The sequence below is a fragment of the Chiloscyllium plagiosum genome, chromosome 1 (genome assembly GCF_004010195.1).
Source record: "Chiloscyllium plagiosum isolate BGI_BamShark_2017 chromosome 1, ASM401019v2, whole genome shotgun sequence".
Taxonomy (NCBI): Eukaryota; Metazoa; Chordata; class Chondrichthyes; order Orectolobiformes; family Hemiscylliidae; genus Chiloscyllium; species Chiloscyllium plagiosum.
In genome coordinates, this window is record NC_057710.1 from 62469686 (window position 1) to 62497371 (window position 27686).

General features: G+C 41.1%; 1 protein-coding gene and 1 pseudogene across 1 annotated transcript in view; both read left to right on the forward strand.

Moving 5' to 3' along the window:
• The window catches only part of tars1 (threonyl-tRNA synthetase 1), a 46184-nt gene extending 34265 nt beyond the window's left edge, over positions 1 to 11919 (forward strand). The window contains exons 17-19 of the mRNA XM_043688143.1: positions 698 to 770; positions 9416 to 9530; positions 11439 to 11919. Of these exons, the coding sequence (XP_043544078.1) occupies positions 698 to 770; positions 9416 to 9530; positions 11439 to 11587 (337 nt within the window). The 3' untranslated portion in view covers positions 11588 to 11919. The remainder of the gene's footprint in view (positions 1 to 697; positions 771 to 9415; positions 9531 to 11438) is intronic.
• Positions 11920 to 22400: 10481 nt separating this feature from the next.
• The window catches only part of LOC122554919, a 177322-nt pseudogene continuing 172036 nt past the window's right edge, over positions 22401 to 27686 (forward strand).

Sequence of the window (27686 nt, forward strand, 5' to 3'; positions counted from 1 at the left end):
TTGAGAATCATTTACTGTGTGGTACTGATCTGCCATTAGGCAATAATAAAAAATAACATCAGATAATCATAGATAACGACATGCTGCGAGTCACCTTTCTTTCTTTGGAATCTACTTTTGGGACTCCACACACTACTGATCCTGATGGGTCACCTTGCCAGGCACCCAAGTTTGATTCCACTCTCAGGTGACTGTGTGTACTTTGCACATTCTCCCCGTGTCTGTGGGTTTTCTCTGTGCTCTGGTTTCCTCCCATAGTCCAAAGATTTTGCGGGTTAGGTGGATTGGACATGCTAAATTGCTCATCGTATCCATAGATGTGCAGGTTAGGTGGCTTAGACCCAGTGACAGAGAAAATTTGAGCTATGCTGTAGGGTGGGAGGCTAACGAGCACTCATTTTCTACCAACCATTACCAATCGCTATTGCAGTGGAGTACAAGGCAAAACCTATTGTGGTGGCAATCAGCAGTGTCTGGGTGTTGGACAGCTGAATAAGAACTGTAATCAATATACCGAGACTCGCTTTTTATTTGAACTGCTTTGAGGAGACTCTTGAGTTCTTCTCCTTGGGTGGGAGAGCCAGCTTGCACCAGCCTTATTCTTTAGCTTTTTTGATGTTATAAGAACAAATAACCATTGAAGTAATATGAGAGGTGTTGCCATTATCTGAAGTATGCTGCAATTTTTACTTTGCAGGCCTCTCTGGCTGTCTCCAAGACAAGTTATGGTTGTACCTGTGGGACCTACATGTGAAGAATATGCGCAAAAGGTGAAGTCTAAAGATACAAATGTTATACAATTTCCATATTATGTAGAAATGCATGAATGTGTTTTGAGAATATTCAGGGCAAAAGTAGTAGTGTTCTTTGTGGGATTCTGGTTCATGTTTGTTATTGTTTATATGTTGGAGTTTCTTCCTTAGACATATTCTTGAAGTAAGTGTTTAGAATTCTGGAAGAAATTGAGTTGCTGAATCCTGTTACAAACCTTCATGTTGCCAGCTTAAGGAGATATGGAACAGAAGCAGAGACCTTCACAAACTTGATTGAGTTTTTGAGGATGTAACAAAGAAGGTTGATGAGGGCAGAGTAGTAGATTTGATCTATATGGACTTCAGTAAGGCATTTGACAAGGTTCCCTATGGGAGACTGATTAGCAAGGTTAGATCTCATGGAATACTGGGAGAACTAGCCATTTGGATACAGAACTGGCTCAGAGGTTGAAGACAGAGGGTGGTGATGGAGGGTAGTTTTCCAGACTGGAGGCCTGTGAGCAGTGGAGTGCCGCAAGGATCGGTGCTGGGTCCATTACTTTTTGTAATTTACATAAATGATTTGGATGTGAGCATAAGAGGTACAGTTAGTAAGTTTGCACCAAAATTGGAGGTGTAGTGGACAGCGAAGAGGGTTACCTCAGATTACAACAGGATCTGGACCAGATGGGGCCAATGGGCTGAGAAGTGTCAGATGGAGTTTAGTTCAGATAAATGCGAGGTGCTGCATTTTGGGAAAGCGTTGGAGGCTGAAAGATGACCTTCTAGAGGTTTACAAAATTAGGAGGGGCGTGGATAGGATAAATAGACAAAGTCTTTTCCCTGGGGTCAGGGAGTCCAGAACTAGAGTGCATAGGTTTAGGGTGAGAAGGGAAAGATATAAAAGAGACCTAAGGGGCAACGTTTTCACGCAGAGGATGGTACGTGTATGGAATGAGCTACCAGAGGATGTGGTGGAGGCTGGTACAATTGCAACATTTAAGAGGCATTTGAATGGGTTTATGAATAGGAAGGGTTTGGAGGGATATGGGCCAGGTGCTGGCAGGAGGGACTAGATTGGGTTGGGATATCTGGTCGGCATGGACGGGTTGGACGGAAGGGTCTGTTTCCATGCTATGCATCTTTATAACTCTATGACCAGGTGGCAGGAGAACTATTTTACCTTTTTGTGTACAAGTACAATAGAAGAATTACAAATGTTTCTTGGCATTTGAGATTATTAGATTTCAATTTTGTGCTGTATATTGCTGTCCTAGACAAGTTAAAGTGTCACCCCCAAGTCCTTTTTTCACGTAATAGATGAGATCACTTGTTTATATTGATCAACAGAGATTCCACTAACTCCTGGCATGCTTGATTAATTATCAGGGCTGACTAATAGATTCATCCCAATGCAAGTTGTGCATAGAATTTGAAGGGTCTGCTAAAGATGTTTGATTCACCACTAGGGGGTTCAATACAGTGCCACACAAATGACGTGTGAGAAAAGTCATGGCTCGTGGAATAAAACACACAGAAGCAAGATGGATACAAAGTTAGCAGAGTGATGGCAAACAGAGTAATGGTCAATAGATACTTTTCAGACTGGAATAAGGTTTGTGGTGGAGTTTCCCATGAAGTTGGTATCGGGACCATTGGTTTTCTTAATGTATATTAATGATCAATGTTCTAGGGACACTTTTTCGGTGTTTGTGGTTGATTTCAGCCTTGAAGGCATATATACTGTAAGGAGGATGGTGTAGAAATTTGACAGGACTTGGACCGTAGTGTCATAGAGAGAATACAGGCTCTTCAGCCCACCATGTCTGTGCTGTTCAACAAACTACACTAATCCCATTTACCTGCACTTGGTCCATCGCCTTGGCATTTTAAGTACTCATCCAGATGCTTCTTAAATGTTCCTTTCCGGTAGCATGTTCCATATATTTACTAACCTCTGGGTGAAAAGATTTTCTTCAGGTCTCCTCTTACGTTTCTGCTATCTGACCTTAGACATGTGGGCAGCACAATGGCTCTCGTTCACAGTGCCAGGGACCCAGGTTTGATTCCAACTTCAACTGACTGTGGAGTTTGCACACTGTCCTTGTGTCTGCGCAGGTTTCCTCTTTCTTCCTACAGTCCAAAGATGTGCAGGTTAAGTGGATTGGTCACACTAAATTTCCCACTGTGTCCAGTGATGTGCAGGTTAGTGGATGAGCCATGAGATATGCAGTATTACAGGGATATGGTAGGAATTGGATCTGGGTGGCGTGCTCTTCTGAGGGTTATTGTGGACTCGATGGGCTGAATGGTATGCTTCCACACTCTGGGGATTCTGTGATTCTATGTCTGCCATGGTGAAGAGACTCTTATGAGCTACTCTGTTTATGCCTGTCTCTGACAAATTTCTACTACTTCTGGTCTGTAATTATCTGGCCTATTTCTGCTGCCTTTCTTGAACAAAGGAACCACTTCAGCTGCCTTTAGTCATCCCGCGCTTTACCTGTGGCCAACGAAGTATTGAATATATCTGTCACAGCCAGCAATCTTCTCCTTTGCCTCCCATAGCAGCCTGGGATGCATCTCATCAAGCTCTTGGGATTTGAGTACCTGTATAATCATTAAAACATCTAACTTTGTGCAAGCTAGGGTAGAGAGCTGACAGATGAAGCTGAATGTAGAAAAATGTAAGATGTTGCATATTAGCAAAGATGTGGATAGGCAATATAAGAGATACAATTCTGAAGGGTTTGCAGGAGCAGTGGAACCCGGGTGTATGTGCACATGTTAATTGAAGGTGGCAGGATAGATGAAAAGAGCAGTTAATAAAGCAGACAGTGTCTTTGACTTTAATAGCAGGCAAAGAATACAAAAGCAAGGAAGATATGTTAAACTTATATAGGTCTGTCATCAGACCTCAACTGGAGTATTGTCTACAAGTTTTGGGTACCACACTATTTCGAAAAGAAGTGAACATATTAGAGAAAGTGTGGAAGAGATTTACAGAAATTGTTTCATGGAGGAGAAACTTCATTTATAAGGGTAGATTGGAGAGGTTGGGACTGTTCTCTTTGAGAAGGTGGCCAAGATGTGATCTGATATGTTTATTAAAATTGCGTGGGCTGGATTGAATAGATGGGGCGATGCTGTTCCCACTTGTAAAAGGATCAAGGATTCGATGCCCCTACAATTTCCAAGTGATCAGCTTTTATTCTTCAAACTTCAGAGTTGAGCATTAAATATTCAGTGATATGTGATTTTTTTGAAAGGGCAGGCAGGAAGGAAAAAGTAATAGGATAGTATTGTGTGGGACAAAATAAATACAATAGCAAGAAATGATCTTGTCTTGGATCAGAAGGTGTTGACTCTATATGGGTGAAGGTAAGATATAAAAAGGGAAGAAGACACACTTCGGAGGAGTTTATGGGGACCCTAACAGTGGGTGACAGGATAGATCAGAAGGTAATGATGGCATGTAAGAAAGGCGTGTGTTAATCATGGATGATTTTAATCTCCTTGTAGATTAGGATCGATGATTGTGACTGCTTCTTTAATGACCCTTCCTCCATCACAAGGTCAGAAGTGGGAATAATTGCCAATGATTGCACAATGTTCAGCACCATTTGCAAATCCTCAGATACCGAAACAAGTCTATTCAAATCCATTTGCCAGCATTTGACATATATCCCACTAAACGGTTCCTATTCCTGTACCCATCCATATACCTTTTAAGTGTTGTAACTGTACTCAGCTCCACCCCTTCCTTTGTCTGCTTGTTTCTATATGCACCACCCTCTGTTAGAAAAAGTTACCTCTCAGGTCCCTTTTACATTTTTGCCCTCTCACCTTAAATCTATGCCCTCTAGTTTTGGACTCCCCTACCCTTGGAAAAACACCATGGCTATTCATCCTATCCTTGCTCCTCATGATTTTATCAACCTCTACCAGGTTACCCCTCAGCCTCTGACGTTCTGGGGAGAAAAGCCCCAGCAGATTCAGCCTCTCTCTATAGCTCAAATCCTAGCAACATGATTGCACATCTAAAGACAGCTCACTGCTATCATCTCAAGGGCAACAAGGGACAGGCAATATACGCGAGCCAGCCAGCAGCTCCTACGAATGAATTACATAAAAAAAGGATGGTCATATGGCAAAGGTAGCCATGATGAATTCATAGTGTGTATTCAGGTCAGTTTGCTAGAACAAAATGCAACTGTGATATGCTTTCGATCTGCTGATTTGTAATGAGGAAAGTTTAATAACTGATGTCAGAGTAAACGATTCCCTTTGAAACAGTGACCGTAACATGGCAGAATTTTAGCATTCGGTTTGAGAAGAAGGAACTTGGGTTGGAAACAAATGTTCTCCGCATCAATAAGGGTAACCACAAAGAAATGCAAGCCGTGCCAGCTGGCATGGACCGAAGAAAGGAGTTTAGTAGCCAAGACCAATGAGTAAAAATTTGCTAATGTTAAGAAAATAGTTTGTGACTGACAACTAAGGTACATTTCACTGAAAGAACGATTCTACGAATGGGATAAGCCAACCATGGTTGACCAGGGAAATTAAGGATATTATCAGATTGAAAGAAAAAATGTATCAAAGTTTTGTGGTAAGACAGAGCAATGGAAATGTTTTAAAAACTAGCAAAATTTGAAGACTCCAAGAGCGTTCCAAAATTACTAAACCAGAGACAAAAGGAGAGGAAATAAATATAAAAGCTCACAAGAGCCAAAGTGCGAGGGAGGCTAATGGTGCTTAAGACCAACAAGTCCCTCCACCTGATGGGATGCGTCCTAGGATAGTAAAGGTTGTAGCTATAAAGGTAGTGGATTTACTGGTGGTAATCTTGTAAGCATTCTTAGATAAGGGTTCTGAGGTAAAGGCAGGAAAGTGGAGTCAACTAAGGTGTAACATTGGATTACTTCCGATATAATACCTTGTTGGCAAGGGAGGAGCCAAAAAGCAGGTAACTACAGTCTGGTTAGCTTAATGTCCATTATGGATAAAATGATAGTGTGTTGTAAAGCATTATAGCAGAGCATTTAGAATTACATAATATGACCAACAAACTCAGCATGCTTCATGATGGGAAATTATTTCTGTCAAGTTTAATAGAATTTTTTTAAAAAATGGTAACAAGCAGGATAAAGGGGAAGTGGTGGATGTAATCATTTGGAATTTCAGAAGGCATCCATGCTGACCAAATATCCCAACCCAATCTAGTCCCACCTGCCAGCACCCGGCCCATGTCCTTCCCAGCCCTTCCTATTCATATACCCATCCAGATGCCTTTTAAATGTTGCAATTGTACCAGCCTCCACCACTTCCTCTGGCAGCTCATTCCATACACGTACCACCTGTGTGTGAAAACGTTGCCCCTTAGGTCTCTTTTATATCTTTCCCCTCTCACCCTAAACGTATGCCCTTAGGTCTCTTTTATATCTTTCCCCTCTCACCCTAAACGTATGCCCTCTAGTTCTGGACTCCTTCACCCCAGGAAAAGACTTTATCTACTTATCTTATCCATGCCCCTCATGATTTTATAGACCTCTACAAGGTCACCCCTCAGCCTCTGATGCTCCAGCGAAAACAGCCCCAGCCTATTCAACCTCTCCCAATAGCTCAAATCCTCCAACCCTGGCAACATCCTTGTAAATCTTTTCTGAACCCTTTCAAGTTTCGCAACATCCTTCCGATAGCTGCAACATGACCTCCCAACTCCTCTATTCAGTACTCTGACCAATAAAGTAAAGCATGCCAAACGCTGCCTTCACTAACCTATCTACCTGGTGACTCCACTTTCAAGGAGCTGTGAACTTGCACTCTAATGTCTTTGTTAAGCAACACTCCCTAGGACCTTGCCATTAAGTGTATAAGTCCTACTAAGATTTGCTTTCCCAAAATGTAGCACTTCGCATTTATCTAAATTAAACTCCATCTGCCACTCCTCAGCCCATTGGCTCATCTGATCAAGATCCTGTTGTAATCTGATGGAACCATCTTCGCAGTTCACTACACCTCCAATTTTGGTGTCATCTGCAAACTTACTAACTGTACCTCTTATGCTCCCATCCAAATCATTTATACAAATTATGAAAAATAGTGAACCCAGCACCGATCCTTGTAGCACTCCACTGGTCACAGGTCCCTCCAGTCTGAAAATCTTATAGGTTAATAACCAATGGTGTTATGTTAACATGAATAGAAGATTGGCTAACAATTGAAGACCGTTATGGTGGCAACATGTGACTAGTAGAAGTGTCACAGGGATCAGTACTGGCACAATCATTATTTACAATATATTAATCACTTTAATTAGACAGATTTGCAGACAAAAATAAGTGGGAATGTGGGGCGTGAGGATGACTCTGATATAGACTGGTTAAGTGAGTGAGCAACAACTTGGCAGATAGAATTTAATGTAGGAAAATGAGCGGTTATGCATTTTGGCAGGAAGAATAGAGGAGCTGAATATTTAAATGGAGAAAGACTGCAAAAAGCACAGGGATTTGAGTCCTCATGGATAAATCACAAAAAAGCTAGCATACAAGTTCAGCAGGTAATAGGGAAAGCAAATGGAACTTTGGCCTATTTTAAAGGGAATGGAGTATCAAAATAAAGAGATCTTAATAAAACTATGTAAGGTACTAGTCATGCCTTAGCTTGAACAGTTTTTGTCCCCTTATCTAAGGAGAGAGATATTGGCATTGGAGGCAGTCTAGCGAAGGTTCACTCGACCAAACCTGGGTATTGGGGGAATTGTCTTAAGAGATGTTGAGTAGGTTGGAGCTGTACTTATTTGAGTTTAGATGAATGTGAGGTGACCTGATTGAAACATAGAAGATTCTTAGTAGGCTTGACCAGGTAAATGTTTCAAGGTTGTTTGCCATTGTGTGAATGTCTAAGATCAGACTGCATGATCTGAGTAAGGGTTTGTCCATTTTATTTTAATCTGAGGGTAGTGAATCTGTAGAATTCTTAATTACAGAGGCCTTCTAAGGCTGGTCATGAAATATATTAAAGGCTGAGATTGATTTTTAATCAGTGAGTGAGTTACAGCTAAAGGGGATAAGGCAGGAAAGTGGAGTCAAGGAGAATCAGCTCAACGTGACTTCATTGCATGGTGGAACAGACTTGATGGGCTGAGTGGTTTTTTATGGGCATCTGGTATGTAAGACCAGTCTATTGTGTCTCTCCTCATAAGGTAGCTCTTTGATTTCTGGGATTAATGTACTGAACTTAGTTGAAATCTTTAGGAGGAGTAAATCCTTCCAAAACCTGCACAATATTCCAAATGTGGTCTCACCGAAGCCTTGAGACTTGTTACTCTTCATCTTCATTCGAGAAGAATTAAATTACCTCATGCCATTTGTTTACTATATTCCACATTTTCTTGCATGTTAAATTCTGTGACACATTTGACATTAACTGAAAAATCTGTGCCAAAAAGTGGGTATCTTGTCATCTGAAAGCTAAACAGTTGTAGACTCCTTGAGCTATTTGGCACCAAGCAAATAGCATGTATCTGAAATAAACAACTTCTGGCTATTTCTTCAAAGCGTTCCATGGCTACTGAGGCACCAGGAAATAGCTAGTCTGAAAGCTGTTTTCCTGTTTGTGTATCTGAAATGATAAAAATGAATGTGTACTTAAAATGCTCTTTGTGCTTATTCAAAGTTGATATAACTCTGCCTTTGCATTTAGGGCCTGCTGGTCTGATTTACTGGCAGTACATTGACTTTCGCGTTGCGCTCAATGTTGCTTTTCTTTGAAGTACAGCTGCAGGAAATCTTTCTGATAGAAAATTGAACTGATGTTATATTCTGTAAAGTTTATTAAGTTTTTTTTAACATTTGAAAGGAAAACAAGAAGAGGATTGTGAAATGAGAGCCATTTAACAACACAATTTGATTTTTTTAAAAATTCAGCTGTGTAGTTTGGGAAGATAATTTGGTCCAAAAGTGGTTTACCAGGAGTTTGCCTGGATTGGAGTGAATTAGTTATAAAGGGGAGGTTGGACAAACTTGGTTAATTTAGCTAGATTGTTGGAAGCTGAAGGTTGACCTGACAGAAGTACGTAACATTGAGAAGCATGGATAGGGTGGATAGTCAGATTCGTACTAGGTGGCATAGGTTTAAGGTGAGAGGGAAAAAGTTTAGACGAGATGTGTGATGAAAGTTTGTTTATTTAGGATTGAGAGGTGCATGGGAGGTGCCAGGGGAGTTAGTAGAAGCAGATGTGTTAGCAAAGTTTTTAGGCATTTGGACAGACACATGAGCTGGAGGGAATAGAGGCATCCAGACCATGTGCAAACAGATGGGATCAGTTTAAACAGCACCATGGTCAACATAGACATGGTGGGCTGAAGGACCTGTTCCTGTGTTGTACTGTTCTATGTTCTATAATTAACAGACGGTCGGGTTGAATGTGGTAGAATGAAGGGTAGGAGCAGTCTTGATGAACTCAATGGCTGAATGATTTTTTCATTATGCGTTTTCTCATGTGAAAAAGAAGATTGTATTCCTTAGTGATACGAATTATATCAAAATTAATTTCTTGCAAATAAACTCGTAGCTATTGAAGGTTTTTTTTCTTTTAAACAGGGAAAAATAAGCATTTTCAATAAAGTTTGTTTCTTTTTATAAATTGATGTGACCAGGTTCAACAGCAATTTCATGATGCTGGGTTAATGTCTGATGTTGACCTTGATCAAGGATGTACACTGAACAAGAAGATCCGCAATGCACAACTTGCTCAATATAACTTTATCCTGGGTAAGTTTCATAAATCTTTTCACAATGTGTTCAGTGAAGTTGTTTGAAAGAAATGTACCATCCTTTTATACTTTGGATAATATCTGTCTCATTGTTTGATTACTTATGCTGTGTTGGCTCATTAATACTCAGTAGTACTGCCCTCTTAGTTAATGACACTTCCTGATATGCTGAATAGACCAAGAGATTTGAGATATGATTACTACTTTCATTGATTTCAACTACAATAGTATTCATGTCTAACCACAATCCAGTTGGGAGGAGAAAATAGTATCAGTAAAATGGATTGTCTTAAAAACTCAACTAAATTACTTTTTAAGGAACAAAACTGGTTGTCCTTACAGTTCCAGCTAATAGATACCTCCAGTTCTACATCACTGCAACTGACTCTGAAGTCCCCTTCTGAAGTGGCCTAACTGAGGATAAATAATAAATTCTGAAAAAAGGTCACGGGACCGAAAACTGTAACTGATTTCTCTCCACAGATGCTACCAGACCTGCTGAGCTTTTCCAGCAGTTCTTTTTATTTACAGCATCCATGGTTCTTTTGATTTTTATTTGATAACTAATAAATACCTTGCTAGTGATGCCTCCATTCGAAGACCTTTTATAAAAGGTTTTATACTAATTCTGACCATTACTGGGTCTACTTAAATAATTTTATCTTTAGATTGATTAATTGTCAGATACCTGGAAAGATAGTGAAAAATGTTTTGTCACTGCAATCTGGCACCATTTTGATTTCAAAAAGAAATAAAAAGAAGTTGCATCTATCTTCTACATGATGGGTCTTCAAACACAGCTCCAAGGGTTCTGCAAGAAATTTGCAAGTTGTCTCAGGCCTCAAGGAGTCCTTGCTCTGGTTATAACAATGACATCCCCTTGAGTGTCCGCGCTTCGGGCATACCCGCAGCCAGAAGTCTGTGCTCTGGACCTACTGCAGCCAGAAGATTTGATGCCTCTTAATGTTCTCTGAGAGAGAACAAGCAAATTATATTCAGTTCACTACAAAGCATTGTTGGCCTGATGATAGGAAAGGAGCAACACAGCTTTGAGAGAGTCCTGAAGAAAGGTTACACCCGAAACATCGACTTCTGCATCTCCTGATGCTGCCTGGCTTACTATGTTCTTCTAGCCTCCTGTCTTGTCTACTTAAGACAGTGAAAGCCATGGATTATTTCTCTCTAAAATGTAGTCACCAGTTGACTGGTTGCATTCCTGAGGTTGTAGCTGCATTGCTGCTGCTGTTGCTCCTGTCCCTTTTATTATCCACAGGCCTGAAGTTCACTCTCGCCTGGATGACCGCCCAGGTGTCACTCCCAAACAGCACCAACCTGATGATATAGAAATGTCATCTTTGTTCCTGCCAGCTTTATTTCCATCACTTTGTAGTGACATGACACTGCAAACCCTTTGTCTCTGCACAGTGACAGCAGCCTTCTATAGATTGGACTGTGAACCACTTAACATTTGTGCCAAAATATAGAATATTTTCTGCATTTTAATTGGACAAAACAATACTATGAAAGTGTAGCTAAAGTGTCTAAAGCAATTAATATTATGAACTGGAATGTTTTGTTTCTTTAGCTGTGATTAAAGTACTGAATAAAGTTTTCATAGGGAAATATTCTACCATGCAGTATCACAATGCAAATTAGCATTGACTTCAGTCATGCCAGGAGGTCTTGTGATATTATCATGATGGGAGGAAGAGCAAGATAATAATTCTTGAACATCAGCTTGTGTGTAATATTGGCCACCTCTTTTATTAGCATGCCTGTCAGTTGTTTCAAAGCATTATCACTTCTATTCATATGGAAAATTGTTTTGTTGGAATAGTTTTATCTGAATGTAGCAATTAATTCAAGGTAAAAGACAATGTACTGAAGTATGTTATTACATTTGCAGTGGTTGGTGAAAAAGAGAAGAGCAGTGGAACCGTCAATGTGCGCACAAGAGACAACAAGGTGCATGGAGAGCGCACAATATCTGAAACCATCCAGAGGCTTTTGCTGCACAAGAAATCCAGAAGTAAACATGCTGAAGAGGACTTCTGAGACTTTTGCAATCTTGCCATATTTATCTGTAGCCAAATAAGTGTGGTATCAGGTTTTTTTATTGGGAAAGGGAAAGGAATGATTGCATTCTAAAAATCTTAATTTCCAAGAAGCAATCAAAGTTTTTTGTGCAAACATGGTTAATAATATGAATTGTAGGTTGAGAATTTCAGTTCCTACATAAATGGCATTTGTTGCATGAAAATGATCTTGAAAATACTTCAAAACTATTTGTAGATTTTTCCTGTAATTGATTTTTCTGCATTTTTAATCTTATAACTCACAACTAAACAGTAAGAACAAAGACCCCTAATAAAATACATTTCCCTCAATTTTGATCACTTTTTATTACCGTAGTGCATTATTGAATTCGCCTTTTTCATTTATATGTATGAATGACTTTTCTCCCCCAGGTTGCCTTTGTGACGATATCCATATTCTTCATATCCAAGTGAACTTTGTGATCTTGAAGAAAACAAAATCAAACGGTTGTAATTGAATTGATATTAGATTTAATCTTTAAATCTATTTAACAGTTAAAAACCAAATAGAATTTTAAAATAATAGCAAATAATATTGTTTTCCCCAACATGCATGTTGTCAGGTTTTGGCTGGCAATGTCACAATTTCATCCTCTACAGTGCTCCATTTCCACTGCATTTGTAACCTCTGCATCCGAAAGGAAATGTTCAAAGGCAAAGGAATAGTCAAAGAGATAAAAATATCTGTAGGTATCTGCTTTTTCTATCCTGTAGATGAGGTAACCTTACCTCCCACACCCTCCAATTTGCACTCTAAGTTGGACAATATAGATTAAAATCTGTCAAAAATCACTTCATTTAACCACAATTGGAGCCACTCTCCAGAAGGCACAATGTGTGTCTGCTCAGTCCTGGAAGGCGTTAATGGTCCAGAGATGATAATACTGTGTCATAAACATTTCCAGCCACTATGTCATCTCTCACTTGAGCATCGTGTACATTTCCTTGAAATGACAATCATGATAACACAATGTGGATGCCAGTTGTAATTATCATTTTAAAATTTCTCATTTCCTTTGTATTTTTATTTCTATCTTGATTGATGTTAAATACTAATGATCACTAATTTTGTTTACACTGAAGATGCTAATGGAGGCAAGTGGTGCTCGCAGAGGCTTGGCTTGGCAGTCAAGTAGCACGACTTTTTTTGATAAAAGGGAATTGCACCTTATTGACAGCTCTAATTCCTTTGTACAAGCTATTGGTATTTACAGGTAACATTCCACTTCAACTCATTGGCTGATTCTGGTGTCAATGGACATTGATTGAGTTTTGGTTATTTTATCATCTGGATTTTGCAATCAGCTGTGAAGTGACCTTTTAACTTCAAATGAATAGTGCCTGAAGTAGGTTTCCCCTTTCAGATGTCAGTTTGCATCTGAGCAAATTCAGGGCATTGCCAGCTATCCAGCACCTGTGATATTGCTGAGCAAGATAACAGGCACTGTGAAATTATCTCAGACTGCAAACCAGAAAATAAATGCACTGAATTTGTTCGCTTGCTCGTAATAATTTATTTCACTTAAAGTTAATTATGTAACGTGGGATTAAGATAATAGCAATAAATAAATGGAAATGAATGTGTTGGAGATATTTGAATTTCCATAAATTCAGAAGGGTTGAAATAGTACAGCTGTTCGTTATTTATTCTTAACTTAGTACGTTGTAAAAACTTAGTTGTTTTATTCAATAAGCCATGGCCTCTTCAAGTCTTTGCACAAATAACATACGTGGCATGTTTTGATTAGTGATTTCTACTTTTGCCTGATGAGATTTTCAACACACCCCTATCACATTTCATTGAATCACTGACAACACCCTCTGGATTTCTACATTTAATTGAGCTTGTGTAGGCCTCAGAAGCTGTCAGGATTGGCAAACGCAGCATTCTCATATGAAAGAATCTGTGTCTACAGCAAAGTGTAGTAGGTACCATTAGCTTTAGTAAGTACAGCCGTGTGCGGGCATTTCTGTTTTCTCCCTGCCCCATCAAATCTTTCCAAAATACATCAGTTCAGCAAGAAATGTAAGCACCACCTAATCGGCTCACTAAAACCCAGTAAAATATGCATTTTAAAATATTGATATTTATATGTGATTATTTGCAGAAGCATCTCCTCTGGTTGGTATTTTTCTTTCTAAAACTCGGTTAAATATTGAACCTTAATTTTAAAAATGGGGCGGGATAAACACTTTCACTTGGAGATCACATGGCAAATTGACCTTCCTGTAAATAGTTCCTTTCCCCGTAATAAAGTTTCGTGACATTTTGAGACTCAAGCTATTTGCCCAACTTTCAAAGATCAGTGTAACTTGGCAGGAGCGCAGAGGTGTTTTTAAAACAAAGGTTTATGATTTGTTGTACTCTTATCATGTATCATTTGTTGCAGTGCAAATAGGAAAGGGCTGCTCTCATTGTCAAATAGGTCTTAACTATTATATTTATAAAGCCGGTGCCTATGGCCTGCTGAAATAGTTAAAACTGCAGTGCAAAAGTCACAAATATGAACAAGGAACGAGGTAGAGATTCCGATCGCATCCAGCTGCAATTATTATGAATTAAATACATGCAAAGTTGCATAAGCTGAACCTCAACAATATCGTCTTAGAGTTGTGGAAAATAATCAATGCAAATAACAAGGCATCGACCAGAGATTTTGCTTGTAAATAAATGAGCTTTTAAAAATCCCAGTATGCTTCCCTCGCAGGTTTAAGTGGTTTTTACCTAATGGGGAAAAGCATCAGTCGTGAGACACACCTTCAGCCACGCAGCAAGTTGTTGGGTGATCCAACCCATGCTCTGGGATCTGGGTAGTGTTCCAACTCCCGAATCCTCGGGGTGAGCTCCTGAGACTGACATAATTACATAAAGAGGAGGATGTGGAGGAAGGGAGAATACAGCATTTCTGGCCAAGTTGTCTAAGAAGACTTCACCTGAGTAGGACGCCATTAACAGCAATGAATTTCCCTTGTCCCAAACCTTACCTTCCCCTTGCCACAGACAATCTTTGTTGTGTGGTAGATGTCCTTCTCTAAGGTACATGACTGAATCAGCTTTTTGTTACATCAATTAATGTTAGTTTGACGGAGGTCATTGAGACTAACATTTAGAATACAGAACAGCAGAGTCCCTTCAGCCCACAATATTGTGCTGAGCATTTATGTTAATCTAAGATCAACCGAACTTACACATGTCCATGTGCTCGTCCAGCTGTTGCTTAAATGTCCCTAATGTCTCTGACTCTACTACCACCGCTGGTAGTGCCATCCATACACCCACCATGCTCTACGTAAAGAACCTACCTCAGACAGCTTCCCTATACTTTCCTCCAATCACCTTAAAATTATGACCCCTCGTGACAGCCATTTCTGCCCTGGGGAAAAGTCTCTGGCTATCTATCTATGCCTCTCATTACCTTGTGCAGCTCTATCAAGTCACCTTCCTTTTTCTCTCCAGTGTGAAAAGCCTTAGCTCACTCAATCTCTCTTCATAAGACATGTCTTCCAGTCCAGGAATCATCTTGGTAAATCTCATCTGCACCCTCTCTGAAGCATCTGCATCCTTCATATAATGAGGTTACCAGAACTGAACACAATATTCCAAGTGTGATCTAACCAGGGTTGTATAGAGCTACAGCAAAACTTCAAAGCTCTTAAACTCAGTTCCCCTATTAATGAAAGCCAAAAACCATTTACTGCCTTAACAACCCTATCAACTTGGGAGGCAACTTCGAGGCATCTTTGTGGGCCCCAAGATCTCACTTTTCCTCCACACTGCCAAGAATCCTGTCTTTTAACCCTGTATTCAGCATTCAAATTCCACCTTCCAAGTGAACCACTTTGCATTTATTCAGGTTGACCTCCACCTGCCACTTCTCAGCCCAGCTCTGCATCCTGTCAATGTCTTGTAGCCTGCAACAGTCCACGACACAATCTACAACACTACTGACCTTTGTATCATCAGCAAACATACTAGCCCACCCTTTCAAGTTTTCATCCAAGTAATTTATAAAAACTACAAAGAGCAGAGGCCCAAGCACAGATCCCTGTGGGACACCACTCGTCACTGACCTCCAGATGGAATACTTTGCATCCACTACCACACGCTGTCTTCTTTAGGCCAGCCAATTCATTTCTAGGCAACCAAATTTCCCTGTATCCCATACCTCCTAACTCTGAATGAGCCTACCGTGGGAAACCTTATCAAATGCCTTACTGAAATCCGTATACACCACATCCCGACCTTCGTCAATATGTCTCGACACATACAGAGATTAGAATCCCTACAGTGTGGAAATCGGCCATTCGGCCCAACAAGCCCACACCAAACCTCTGAAGAGTAACCCAACCAGACCCATTCACCTACTACTTGGCATTTACTTTTGACTAATACACATCCCTGAACAATGTGGGCAATTTAGCATGTCCAATTCACCTAGTCTGAACATTTTTGGATTTTGGGAGGAGCACCCTGAGGAAACCCATGCCGACACGGGGAGAATGTGCAAACTCCACACAGACAGTCACCCACAGGGAGAATCAAATCCAGGTCCCTGGTGCTTTGAGGCAGCAGTCCTAACCACAGCCACCATACTGCCCCAAAGAACATCCGCAATGAACTCAATAAGGCTTGTAAGGCATGACCTGCCCCCCTCAAAGCCATACTGACCATCTTTAATCAAACTATGTTTTTCCGAATAGTCATAAATCCGATCGATCAGAATCCTTTCCAGTACCTTGCTCACCACAGACGTAAGACTGACTGGTCTGTAATTCCCAGAGATTTCCCTATTCCCTTCTTGAACAGAGGAACAACATTCGCCTCCTTCCAATCAGCCTGTACTACTCCCGTGGAAAGTGAGGATGCAAAGATCATCACCAGAGGCGCATTAATCTCATTCCTCACTTCACAGAGTAACCTTGGATATATCTGTTCCGGCCTGGGGACTTATCTATCTTGATGTTTCCCAGAATTTCCAGCACATCCGCGTTCTTAATATCAATCTATTCAAGCCTATTAACCTGGTCCATAGTGTTCTCACTATCAACAAGGTCCCTCTCTTGGGAATACTGTAGCAACAAACCCATTTAGGGCCTCTTCACACTCCAGGTATATGTTCCCTCCACTAATCCTCATCGGCCCTACCCTCTGACCATTCTCTTATTCCTCACATAAGTGTAGAACGCCTTTGGGCTTTCCCTCATCCTTCTCAAGATTTTGTTGTGCCCCCCTCCTAGCTCTCCTCAGTCCATTGTTCAATTCTTTCCTAGCTACCTTGTAAGCCTCTAAAGCTGTGCTCGGTCTTGCTTTCTGAACCTTAAGTAAGTTTCCTCTTGAGAGAAGCTCCTCTTGTCATCCAAAGCTCCTTTGCCTTACCATTCCTTGCCTGTCTCAGTGGGACAAAGTTATCGAACGCTCGCAACAAGTGCTCCTTAAACAGCCTCCACATTTCTGTTGTGCATTTCTTGTAGAACAGTTGTTCCCAATTTAGACTCCCTGTCTAATAGCAGTATAATTTCCCCCCCTCCCCATGAAATACTTTTCCATACTGTCAGTTCCGATTCCTCTTCGTCGCTAAGTTAGAGGTGAGGCAGTTGTGCCACCGAAATTCTCTCCTCCTGAGAGATCTGATACCTGGCCTGGCTCGTTGCCTCGCACCAACTCCAATATGGCCTCCCCCCAGTCTACATATTGAGTCCTTCCTAGATACACCTGACAACATTGGCTTCATCGAGACCATCTGTACTAAGGAGATTCCAATTAATATCAGAGAAATTGAAGTCACCCACAACGACAACAACTTTGTTACATCTGCACCTTTCCAAGATCTGCTGCCCAATCTGTTCTTCCACCTCTCTGCTGCTAGTTTCAAATTTTAACTGAATTCCATTTCCCCAATTAACGTGGTGCAGATCATCAGGCCAGGCATCTGGATTACTAGTGCAGTGACATGTCCACAACACCCCTAACTCCCCGGTACCTGGAGAAGTACCATAAGCGCTGTTTGAGATGGTTTCTGTACATCAGCTGGGAGGACAGGTATAATTACATCAGTGTGCTTGAAGCAGCTAATAGCATAAGCGTCGGCCATGTTTATCCAAAACTAGCTCTGCTGGGCTGGCCATGTGTTTTGGATGCCTAAGGTCTGAGTGCTAAATCAAATCCTCTTCGCCCAGCTAAAGGAAGGCACTCAAATGCGAGGAGAACCAAGGGAGTGCTTCAGAGACTCCCAGCAGGCTTACCACAAGAAATGCAACTTTGATGTCAATGCATGGGAGACCGTTACGCTCAGAACAAACTTGACTTGGGAAGAAGAAGCACAACTCTTTGAGGAGATATGGAAAAGGAACTGGCAAAAAGAATGCCAATGATCACAAGGCCAACATGATTAGCAGTGGTAGAATCCTCTCCCATCATAAGATGATCTCAGCAGTGGGATCCACTGTAATTTATAAAATTTGACCACAATGTGAAAATTGAGCCCAGCAGAAAATAACCATTCCAAACCAAATCTACCAATGCACTGATTCAGTTGTTGTGTACAAGGAGATGTTATTCACGCTCTACTCGTTCAAGTGTGCCAAGACGAAGGCTGCTTATTTGGTCGGTCATTTGGTACTTTGTGTTTCCCCACTATTCAATAAGATCATGGCTGATCTGGTGGTAACCTCAACTCCCACTTTCGTGTCTCTTTCCCATTGTCATTGATTGATGTATCTATCAAAAACCTATCTAACTCAGTCTTGAATAAATGCAGTGACCCAGCCTCTACTGTTTTTTGGGGAACAGAATTTCACAGACAAACAATCCTCTGAGAGAAAAATAATTCTCATGTCTGTCTTAAAACGGAAGTCTCATAATTAAATTGTATCCCATAATTCTAGTCTCTTTTGCAAGGGGAAACATCCTCCTATAATCCACTCTATTGAGACCCTTCAGAATCCCATATGTTTCAATAAGATCACCACTTGTTTTAAATAGTAATGTTGCCTTATGTAATTGTGCCAAATACATTTTGGATTTCATTTTCCAGGCTACTATTTGCCAGTCTGATTCACCTGAGCTACATGTCGATCATTACCATGACTACTATATCTTTCTTACACACCCCCATTTATTCCTTACTATATACCTTTGTCTACAGTAAACCTAGTGTTTGTTGAGAGGGGAGCGTGGCTGTGAACTACTCTTACAGATGACCTCTTACCTTTTCCATGTCTTAATTCTGCCCCAAAGCGATTCTACATCTTGCTCTGCTGAACTTAAGTTATCTCGACTACTGCATTAACATCATCATTAATGTTACCCCATCACCTTATCCTAGCTTCCTGTCTTCTCAAGACATCAAAGCTGTTCAATTTTCAGAACCCAGCCTTGGTTGCCTTAAATCCATACCTCTGTAATGACTGTCAGGCCATACATATTTATTACTAACTGTGATAACAGTGTATCCCTTTGTTATGAATGCTGTTTTCATTCGCAGCCAAGTACAGATGATTTAGTGCTGTTATCACCAGGCTGTTAATCTCGTAGATCCAGGAAATGTTCTGGAGGTCCAGGTTTGAATCCTGCCATAATAAAATTCAAATTTTAAAAATCTGGAATTAAAATGTAATAATGAGCATGAAACCATCGTCGAGGGAAACCCATCAGGTTCATAGGGAAGGAAATCTGTTGGTCTTACCTGACCTGGCTTATAAGTGACTCCAGACCTATAGAAATGTGTTCAATTAGAGATGGATAATAATTAGCCTAGTTGATGGCACCCACATCCTGTGAATGAATTTAAAAAAAAGAGCTGTTAACTCTTTTTTACAGTCTCTGGCCTCAGCTGCTGGTGCATTCTTAAGTTTGAATGTTCTATTCCTTCCTGCCAAATACAGTTTACAAACACCCACATTGCTATCATGTTCTATAATTCCCTTTGATTTACTGCATGCAGTCTCACATGTTCCCTTCCCCCTCATACTTAAAGTGCTAGTTGCCCTAATTGTATGACTTGCCAGCACACTGGCCCCAGCATAGTTCAGGTGAATACTATTGCAGTGTTACAGCTCCTGCTTTACAGCACAAGCACCAATACTCATTTAATCAAAGCCCATTTCTGCCACACCATCTTTGAGCTATTATATGTTTATTTCTTTAACCTTATTTACCATGCGCCCAATTTGAGATTCTGCTTTTTATCATCAATAAGGAGAATCTCTTTCCTAATCCTCGGTGTCACTGTTATTAGGCTAGATCACAAATGGATCCTTCCTCTTGGAGGCTGTGCTGGACTATGAGCAGGGGATGGCCTCGTGGTCTTATCACAAGACTTATTAATCCAGATACCTAGGCTGATATCCAGGGCCCTCTCCACAGCAGATGGTGGATTTTGAATTCGGTGAAAATATCGAATTAAGAGTTCAGTGATAATTTTCAGGCAATTGTCTGCGAAAATTCACCTGGCTCACTAATGTCCTTCAGGGAAAAGAAAAGCCACAGGATTGTGGTTGACTCTGAACTGGCCAGTTAGGGATGGGCAATAAATGCTGGTCTGACCTGTGATGCCTAAATCCTGTGTGAATTCATTTTGAACAAAACGCTGTTGCCCTGGAAAGTGTGGCTCCTGAATCTACTACCTTGGCTGAGCTGGTTGATATAAAGCTACGACGTCTGTTGGAGTGGGAGGAATGGGACGATCAAGTCTGTCATCCTAAGAAAGGCCATCTGGACCCTGCTTCACTCCCCTGGAGTGGGGCCTCAGCAACCCCGAATATTCTGTGAAGGGCTGATTGCTGAACCACTGTGACATGCCCCAAGCTTCTTCCCTCGCTGTAGCTCTGTCATAGTGGGCAGTGTCTCGCCATGAATAAGTTAGTCTGATCTATCACTGATCTAAAACCTGTGCCCACACCTCCTCCCTCACCTCTATCCAAGGCCCTGAAGGAGCCTTCCACATCCTATTCCTGATGAAGGGCTTTTGCCCGAAACGTTGATTTCAAAGCTCCTCGGATGCTGCCTGAACTTCTGTGCTCTTCCAGCACCACTGATCCAGAATGTGGTTTCCAGCATCTGCAGTCATTGTTTTTACCTCGCTGATCTATCACTGTAGCAGTCAGACATTGGGTAATGGTGCAGCAGTGGAAGCTGAGGTGTCAGCCATCGTGGTTGTCTCTAGAAATATACAAACAGAATTGATCATCCAAGCTCTGGGAAATGCATGGGGCAACTTGGTGATGGACTGTTGCATATTCCATGCCACTGACTGCAGGTTTTCTGGTAGTTCTGCCAATGCATCATTGCATTTACCCATCATCTTTGATACATTGCCCCATCAAAGTGGTCAGCAGAGTGACTCGTGACGTCCAAGGAGCTGGTACCCATGCTGTCCTTACCCATACTATGGCTGCACACTAGTTGTACCGTTGTCTCACCATTCACAGATCCTGCCTCTAATGGGTGGCATGGTGGCTCAGTGGTTAGCACTGCTGCCTCACAGCACCAGGGACCCAGGTTCGATCCCAGCCTTGGGTGACTGTCTTTGTGGAGTTTGCACATTCTCCCCTTGTCAGCGTGGGTTTCCTCTAGGTGCTCCGGTTTCCTTCCACAGTCCAAAGATGTGCAGATCAGGTGAATTGGCCATTCTAAATTGCCCATTAGGTGCTTTAATCAGAGGGAAATGGGTCTGGATGGGTTTCTCACCGGTGTGGACTTGGGCTGAAGGGTCTGTTTCCACACTGTAGGGAATCTAATCTAACCTAACCTACCCTCAAAGAAGCAAACAGTGTTCTCAGCTGGATGGGTTCCTCCACTGAGTTGGTTCCTTTATTGCCTGGACAAATTTCTTGGATATCTAAAAGGAGAAAGGAGATTGTTTAAAGAGTCACTCACACTTCTGTGAGTATCTGGTAGGGAAGGGCAACAGAATTCTTTTTTCTTCTCTGAAGGGACAAAAGTAAGTGGTGTGAACGTACATGATCTGCAACTTGTAAATCAGAAGAGATGAGCTGGAAATGTGATTCACCATCCCCTCCACGGCTGTTGGAACACAGCCATACCTGGCCCCTTCCATTAGCTCCTGCTGCTTCCTTTTGCTCATATCCTTGTTCTGCAAAAGAGAGTTCATTCTTTGAATTGCTGACGCTGTGCAAGCTATAACCGTGAGTGTAGGCCTGCAGCGTGGCATATGATTGTTACATATGAGTCTGATGTTGAGCGATTATTAATAGCTGAGTGATCGTCTGGCACTTTAGATATTGGCTGCAGCTCTTGGTGAATATGGCATTCTGAAATATATTTATTGACCTTGATTGTTTAAAGAGTCACTCACACTTCTGTGAGTACCTGGTAGGGAAGGGCAACAGAATTCTTTTTTCTTCTCTGAAGGGAATTCACAAAGTAGATGGGTTTTCACACTAGCCTTTAATTCCAAATTAATTAACTCAATCCTATTTCCTGCCATTTGAACCTATGTCGCTGAGTAGTATTACCTAAGCCCTGGATTACTAGTCAACGGACATCACTACTTTGCACCAGCAGCTCAAGTGTTTAGAGTAGGAGTTGGTGAATCTTAAACACCAGGCCTTTTGAATGTGAGGCAGGGACACTACCACTGCACCTGTTTTCAACAGCTATCCAATTTAGCCTCTTAAGATTTAAACCTGTGTCATAGCATTTATCAGGACCTATTATTCGCAGAGCACCTGCTGGAGGAATATGACCGTTGTGCTGTGATTTTTCTATATATTGTAGGACGACAGTGAGGACTGAAGATTGCACGGTCGCGTTGGTCCTCCTCACAGAATGGCAAGCCTTCTCTGCCCAGTGGTCACCAGCTGCTGCAGTCCTCTACTAAGTACAATGACATGTGTAAAATTGCAGGCGGTGAGGACCCAAAGTTTATGGAAGTTCAGAACTCACCAAGCCTTCTGGTGCCAGAAACCAGGTACAGGAGAAACAGCTTACAGAGGCAATAATTTGTACCGTGTTATGTTTTGGAGTGATGTGTAAGGATGCACATCTGCACTCCTATCATGGTATTACCATCTGAGGATGCAGTCTGTTACCCACACAGGGATGGTATCTTGCCAGACTTGATGTTTTGTTTTCTCCTCTGATCCCAACTTGCCTTACCTGCTGTGATACTACCTATTGCCTCATAATCTTAAATATTAATCATCCTGCAAGCTGAAACAGATCAAGATATTAGAAGTAATGAATAATCTGCTTTCGAATAAGGATAGTATTCGAGTGATGATTAATATGATTTCAGTAAAAATCCACAAATATTCACTCCCTCCACCACTAATGCTCAGTAGCAACAGTGTGTACGATCTACAAGATGCACTGCGGAGATTCACCGAAGATTCTCAGCAGCATCTTCTAGACCTTCCAGGCAGCAGATACATGGGAATATCACCTCAGCACATTCCTATCTAAGCCACTCACCATCCTGACTTGGAAATATATCACCATTCCTTCACTGTCACTGGGTCAAAATTTTGGAATTCCTAAAGGCATTGTGGGTCAATCTTCAGCATGTGGACTGCAGCAGTTCAAGAAAGCAGCTCACCTTCTCAAGGCCAGCTAGGGACGGGCAGCACATGCTGGTAAGCTGAAGTGAAGAAAAAGAAACCTTAAAAAAAAGAATTGCAAAAGAGAAAATCTGGACGCCTCAAAGCATGTAACAGCCAATGAAGTACCTTTGAAGTGCAGTGACTGTTGTAATGTAGGAAGCATAACAGCTCTTGCACACACAACAAGCACACAAACAGCAATGTGACCATGGTCAGATAATTTGGGTTGTTATGTTGATTGAGCAGTTCAATAAAGTAGCTCCCAACACCTCTCTGGGTGAGTCAATAGATGTGAGGCTGGAAAAGCGCAGCAGGTCAGACAACATCCGAGGAGCAGGAAAGTCCTGACAAAGGGTATCAGCCTGAAACGTTGACTTTCCTGCTCCTCGGATACTATTTGACCTGCTGTGCTTTTCCAGCCTTACATCTATTGACTGTGGCTTCCAGCATCTGCCATCCTTCCCATCTCCACCACTCTGGGCATGGGCTGTAAATGCTGGCATTGCCACTTTTCACAAATAAATTAATGACTGAGTGAGTATTAGGGAGGTGGTTTGTGGATGTCTTTATTTGGGATGTAATTAAGGCTGGAGACAGTTTGCTACGTTGGTTCAATGGTGTGAATCTTGTGCAGAATGGAACAGTGGAAGTTTAATGCAGGAACCAGCAGTATTTGTATATTATCAAAGCCTGAGGAAGGGTCGCTGCATCCAAAACATTAACACTGATTTCTGTCCACAGATACTGCCAGGCCAGCTTTTGTTTTTGTTTTAGATTTCCAGCATCCACGGTTCTTTCAGTTTTAATTTAAATTAGATGTTGGACAGCTCCATCATCTGGTAGAAGTTTGTTACTTCAAGCATGATACAGAGTGGGAGGAGTCATCTATGAGCAATTTTCCACATGTGTCAGAGACTGATTTAAACATTATCCTATACTGGAACTGGAGAGAGGCGTGTCAGAATGATAATGTTTAAATCAGTCTCTGACGTATGTGAAAAATTGAAGATATGGGTATACATCAATGTTCATGCTGCTTTAATGTTTAATTCACATTAGTACTTATTGGAAAAGACTGAACTCTTCGAGAAAAGCAAAGTCTGAGGTTTCTAACATGCTGAAAGGTGTTGGTAGGGTAGATGTAGAGGAACAGTTTTCAGTTGTAGCTGAGTATAAAGCTGGAGTTCATACATGTGGCACATTGGCAGTGATTACTTTATGCACAAGACCAAACCTCCTCAAAATATATTTGTAAGATAGTCTAGACCCCAATGTTTTCTTATTTTAAAGGTAATTGTAAGGTGTTGCATTCCAGCTGCAATTCGATTGGTCAAACTACTTGACGTTAAGCCAAACACAATTTTTAAACTAGAATTAAAAATACAGACAAAATAAAAAGAAAGGAAAAGAATTGACTTAAGTATAACTCCATCGAAATGCTTAACAAAATGATAGATATATTAACTGCTACTGATTAACTGTTCCAGTATGGTAATATCCCATTAGTACACCCTTAACAAAGGCAAATTCAGTAAAACAGATTGTCTCACATGCAATTCTAGCAGCAGGAAATCAACCTCATCTTTTAGCTGCAACAGGGAGAGGAATAAGAGCTTCCACATCCAGCTTCAAGACACAACTGGTTTGATGGTAGGAGGCAGAGGGTAATAGTGGAAAGATATTTGTTGGACTGGAGGCCTGTGACTAGTGGAGTGCCTTGGGGTTGTTGCTGGGCCCATTGCTGTTTGTTATCTATATCAGTGATTTGGATGAGAATGTACAAGGCATGATTAGTAAGTTTGCAGATGACACTAAAATAGGTGGCATCGTGGATAGTGAGAAACATTATTAGAAATTGGAGCAGGACCTTGATTAGCTGGGGAAGTGGGCTGAGAAATGGCAAATAGAGTTTAATATAGTTAAGTGTGAGGTCTTGCATTTTGGGAAGTCACATCAAGGTAGGAGTTTCGTGGTGAATGGTAGGGCCTTAATGAGTGTAGTGGATCAGAAGGATCTTGGAGTTCAGGTTCACAGTTCTCTGAAAGTGGAGTCACAGGTGGACAGGGCAGTGAAGAAGGCTTTTGGCACACTGGCCTTCGTCAGTCAGGGCACTGAGTGTAGAAGTTGGGAAGTTATGTTCTAGTTATACAGGATATTGGTGAGCCCGCACTGGAAAGAGTGCAGAAGAAATTTACAAGGATGTTACTAGGACTCAATGGCCTGAGTTATAGGGGGAAGTTGGACAAGCTGAGACTTTATTCTATAGAGCATAGGAGACTGAGGGAGGAGGGGGCTGCTTTTGGTATACAAGATCATGAAAGGCATGGTTAGGGTGAATGCACTCAATCTTTTTTGGAGAATCAAGGGCTAGAGGCATCAGTTTCATGTTAGAGGAGAAAAAATAAAAGGGAACTTCTTTACCCAGAGGGTAGTACACATATGGGATGAGCCACCAGTGGATGTGGTTGAGATGGGTACATTCACAACATTTAAAAGGCATTTGGACAAATACATGGATAGGAAAGAGAAATATGGGTTAGCGTTGATGGACATTTTGGTCGATATGGACCAGTTTGGGCAAAAGGACCCCCATGCTGTTGGTCTGTATGACCTAATGATTCTAAGACCCCCGCAATCGCTGAAAGTTAAAAACTAAAAATCCTCGTTCTATGGGAGCTTGAACCCCACCCATTCAGGCTGCTTCTATTGTTCCATCTTTTAAAAAAAACACCAGGAGGTCTCACAAACTGTTTACTGTTTTAACTATGAAAAGATTGCCTGATAGCATTTCTGCTGCAGTGCGATAGTTGCGTTCCTGTGCAACCCCTTCCTATATGAGAATCGCACTAAAGAAAAAAGTTAAAGTGTTGGCGATGCAATTGCACTACAGTCAACAAATGTTTTAAAAGTTTGCATCTTAGAAACAGTTTCCCCTATTTATCAATCTCATTACAGCGAATTTGCATTGACAAAACCCGCACTATAGCAGAACAACCTGTACTAATAAATCCAGTCAGGAATTCTGGAAAAACTTTTCCCAGGAAGTGGAATTCATTGTCACAGCAAATAATTACAGCAAATAGACTAAATATAACCAAGAAAAATGGCAAAGAAGCACACAAGACAAAGGAATCAAAATTGATGTTGATAGGTTAAATAAAATGGTGTGAAAGGAGGTTTGTGTGAAGCACAAATCCTATCGTAGATCCATTGGGCTGAATGGCCTCTTGGTGCTGTAGGTTCTTTGTCATCTAATGTAAATTGTTTAATTATTTAAATGAAAATGATATTTGCTGAAGTGTTCGGGTAAACATATTATTGTCATTAAAGGGGATGCCATATTAGATTTTCAAAATATTTTGATATATTTTCATATTAATCTTTAAGTATAAACTACAGTGTGTTTTGTATAGTTGATCTATCTGTATAGTCAATAATCTATCTTAGGAAAGAACAATGAAGAAATATAACAAGCCATTTGTAAGCTAATTATATCTCATTACATTGAACATGCAACACAGAAACAGATCCAGCCAGTCTGCACTGATTCATTCTTCATTCTTCACACAGCTCTTCTCCCACTCCGTCTATCTCAGTTCAGTCATCAGTATATCTTTTTACTTCTCTTACGTCTCATATGTGCATCTAGGGAATTCACTTCAATCACTTCCTGTAACAGCAAAATTCACTTCCTACTCTGTCTTTGAGCAAAGGAATGTCTCTTATTTCCATTGATTAGTTAATTATCTGGTATTGATATGCAGCATGTAATAACTGGCTCAAAGGTAGAAGACAGAGGGTGGTGGTGGAGGGTTGTTTTTCAGACTGGAGACCTGTGACCAGTGGAGTGCCACAAAGATCGGTGCTGGGTCCACTACTTTTTGTCATTTAACCAAATGATTTGGATGCGAGCATGAGAGGTACAGTTAGTAAGTTTGCAGATGACAACAAAATTGGAGGTGTAGTGGACAGCAAAGAGGGTTACCTCAGATTACAACAGGATCTGGACCAGATGGGCCAATGGGCTGAAAAGTGGCAGATGGAGTTTAATTGAGGTAAATGTGAGGTGCTGCATTTTGGGAAAGCAAATCTTAGCAGGATTTATACACTTAATAGTAAGTTCCTAGGGAGTGTTGCTGAACAAAGAGATCTTGGAGTGCAGGTTCATAACTCCTTGAAAGTGGAGTCGCACTAGTGAAGAAGGCATTTGGTATGCTGTCCTTTATTGGTCAGAGCATTGAGTACACGAGTTGGGAGGTCATGTTGCAGCTGTACAGGACATTGGTTAGGCCATTGTTGGAATATTGTGTGCAACTCTGATCTCCTTCCTAAGGGAAGGATGTTGTGAAACTTGAAAGGGTTCAGAAAATATTTACAAGAATGTTGCCAGCGTTGGAAGATTTGAGCTATAGGGAGAGGCTCAACAGGCTGGGGCTGTTTTCCCTTGAGTGTTGGAGGCTGAGGGGTGACCTTATAGAGGTTTACAAAATTATGAG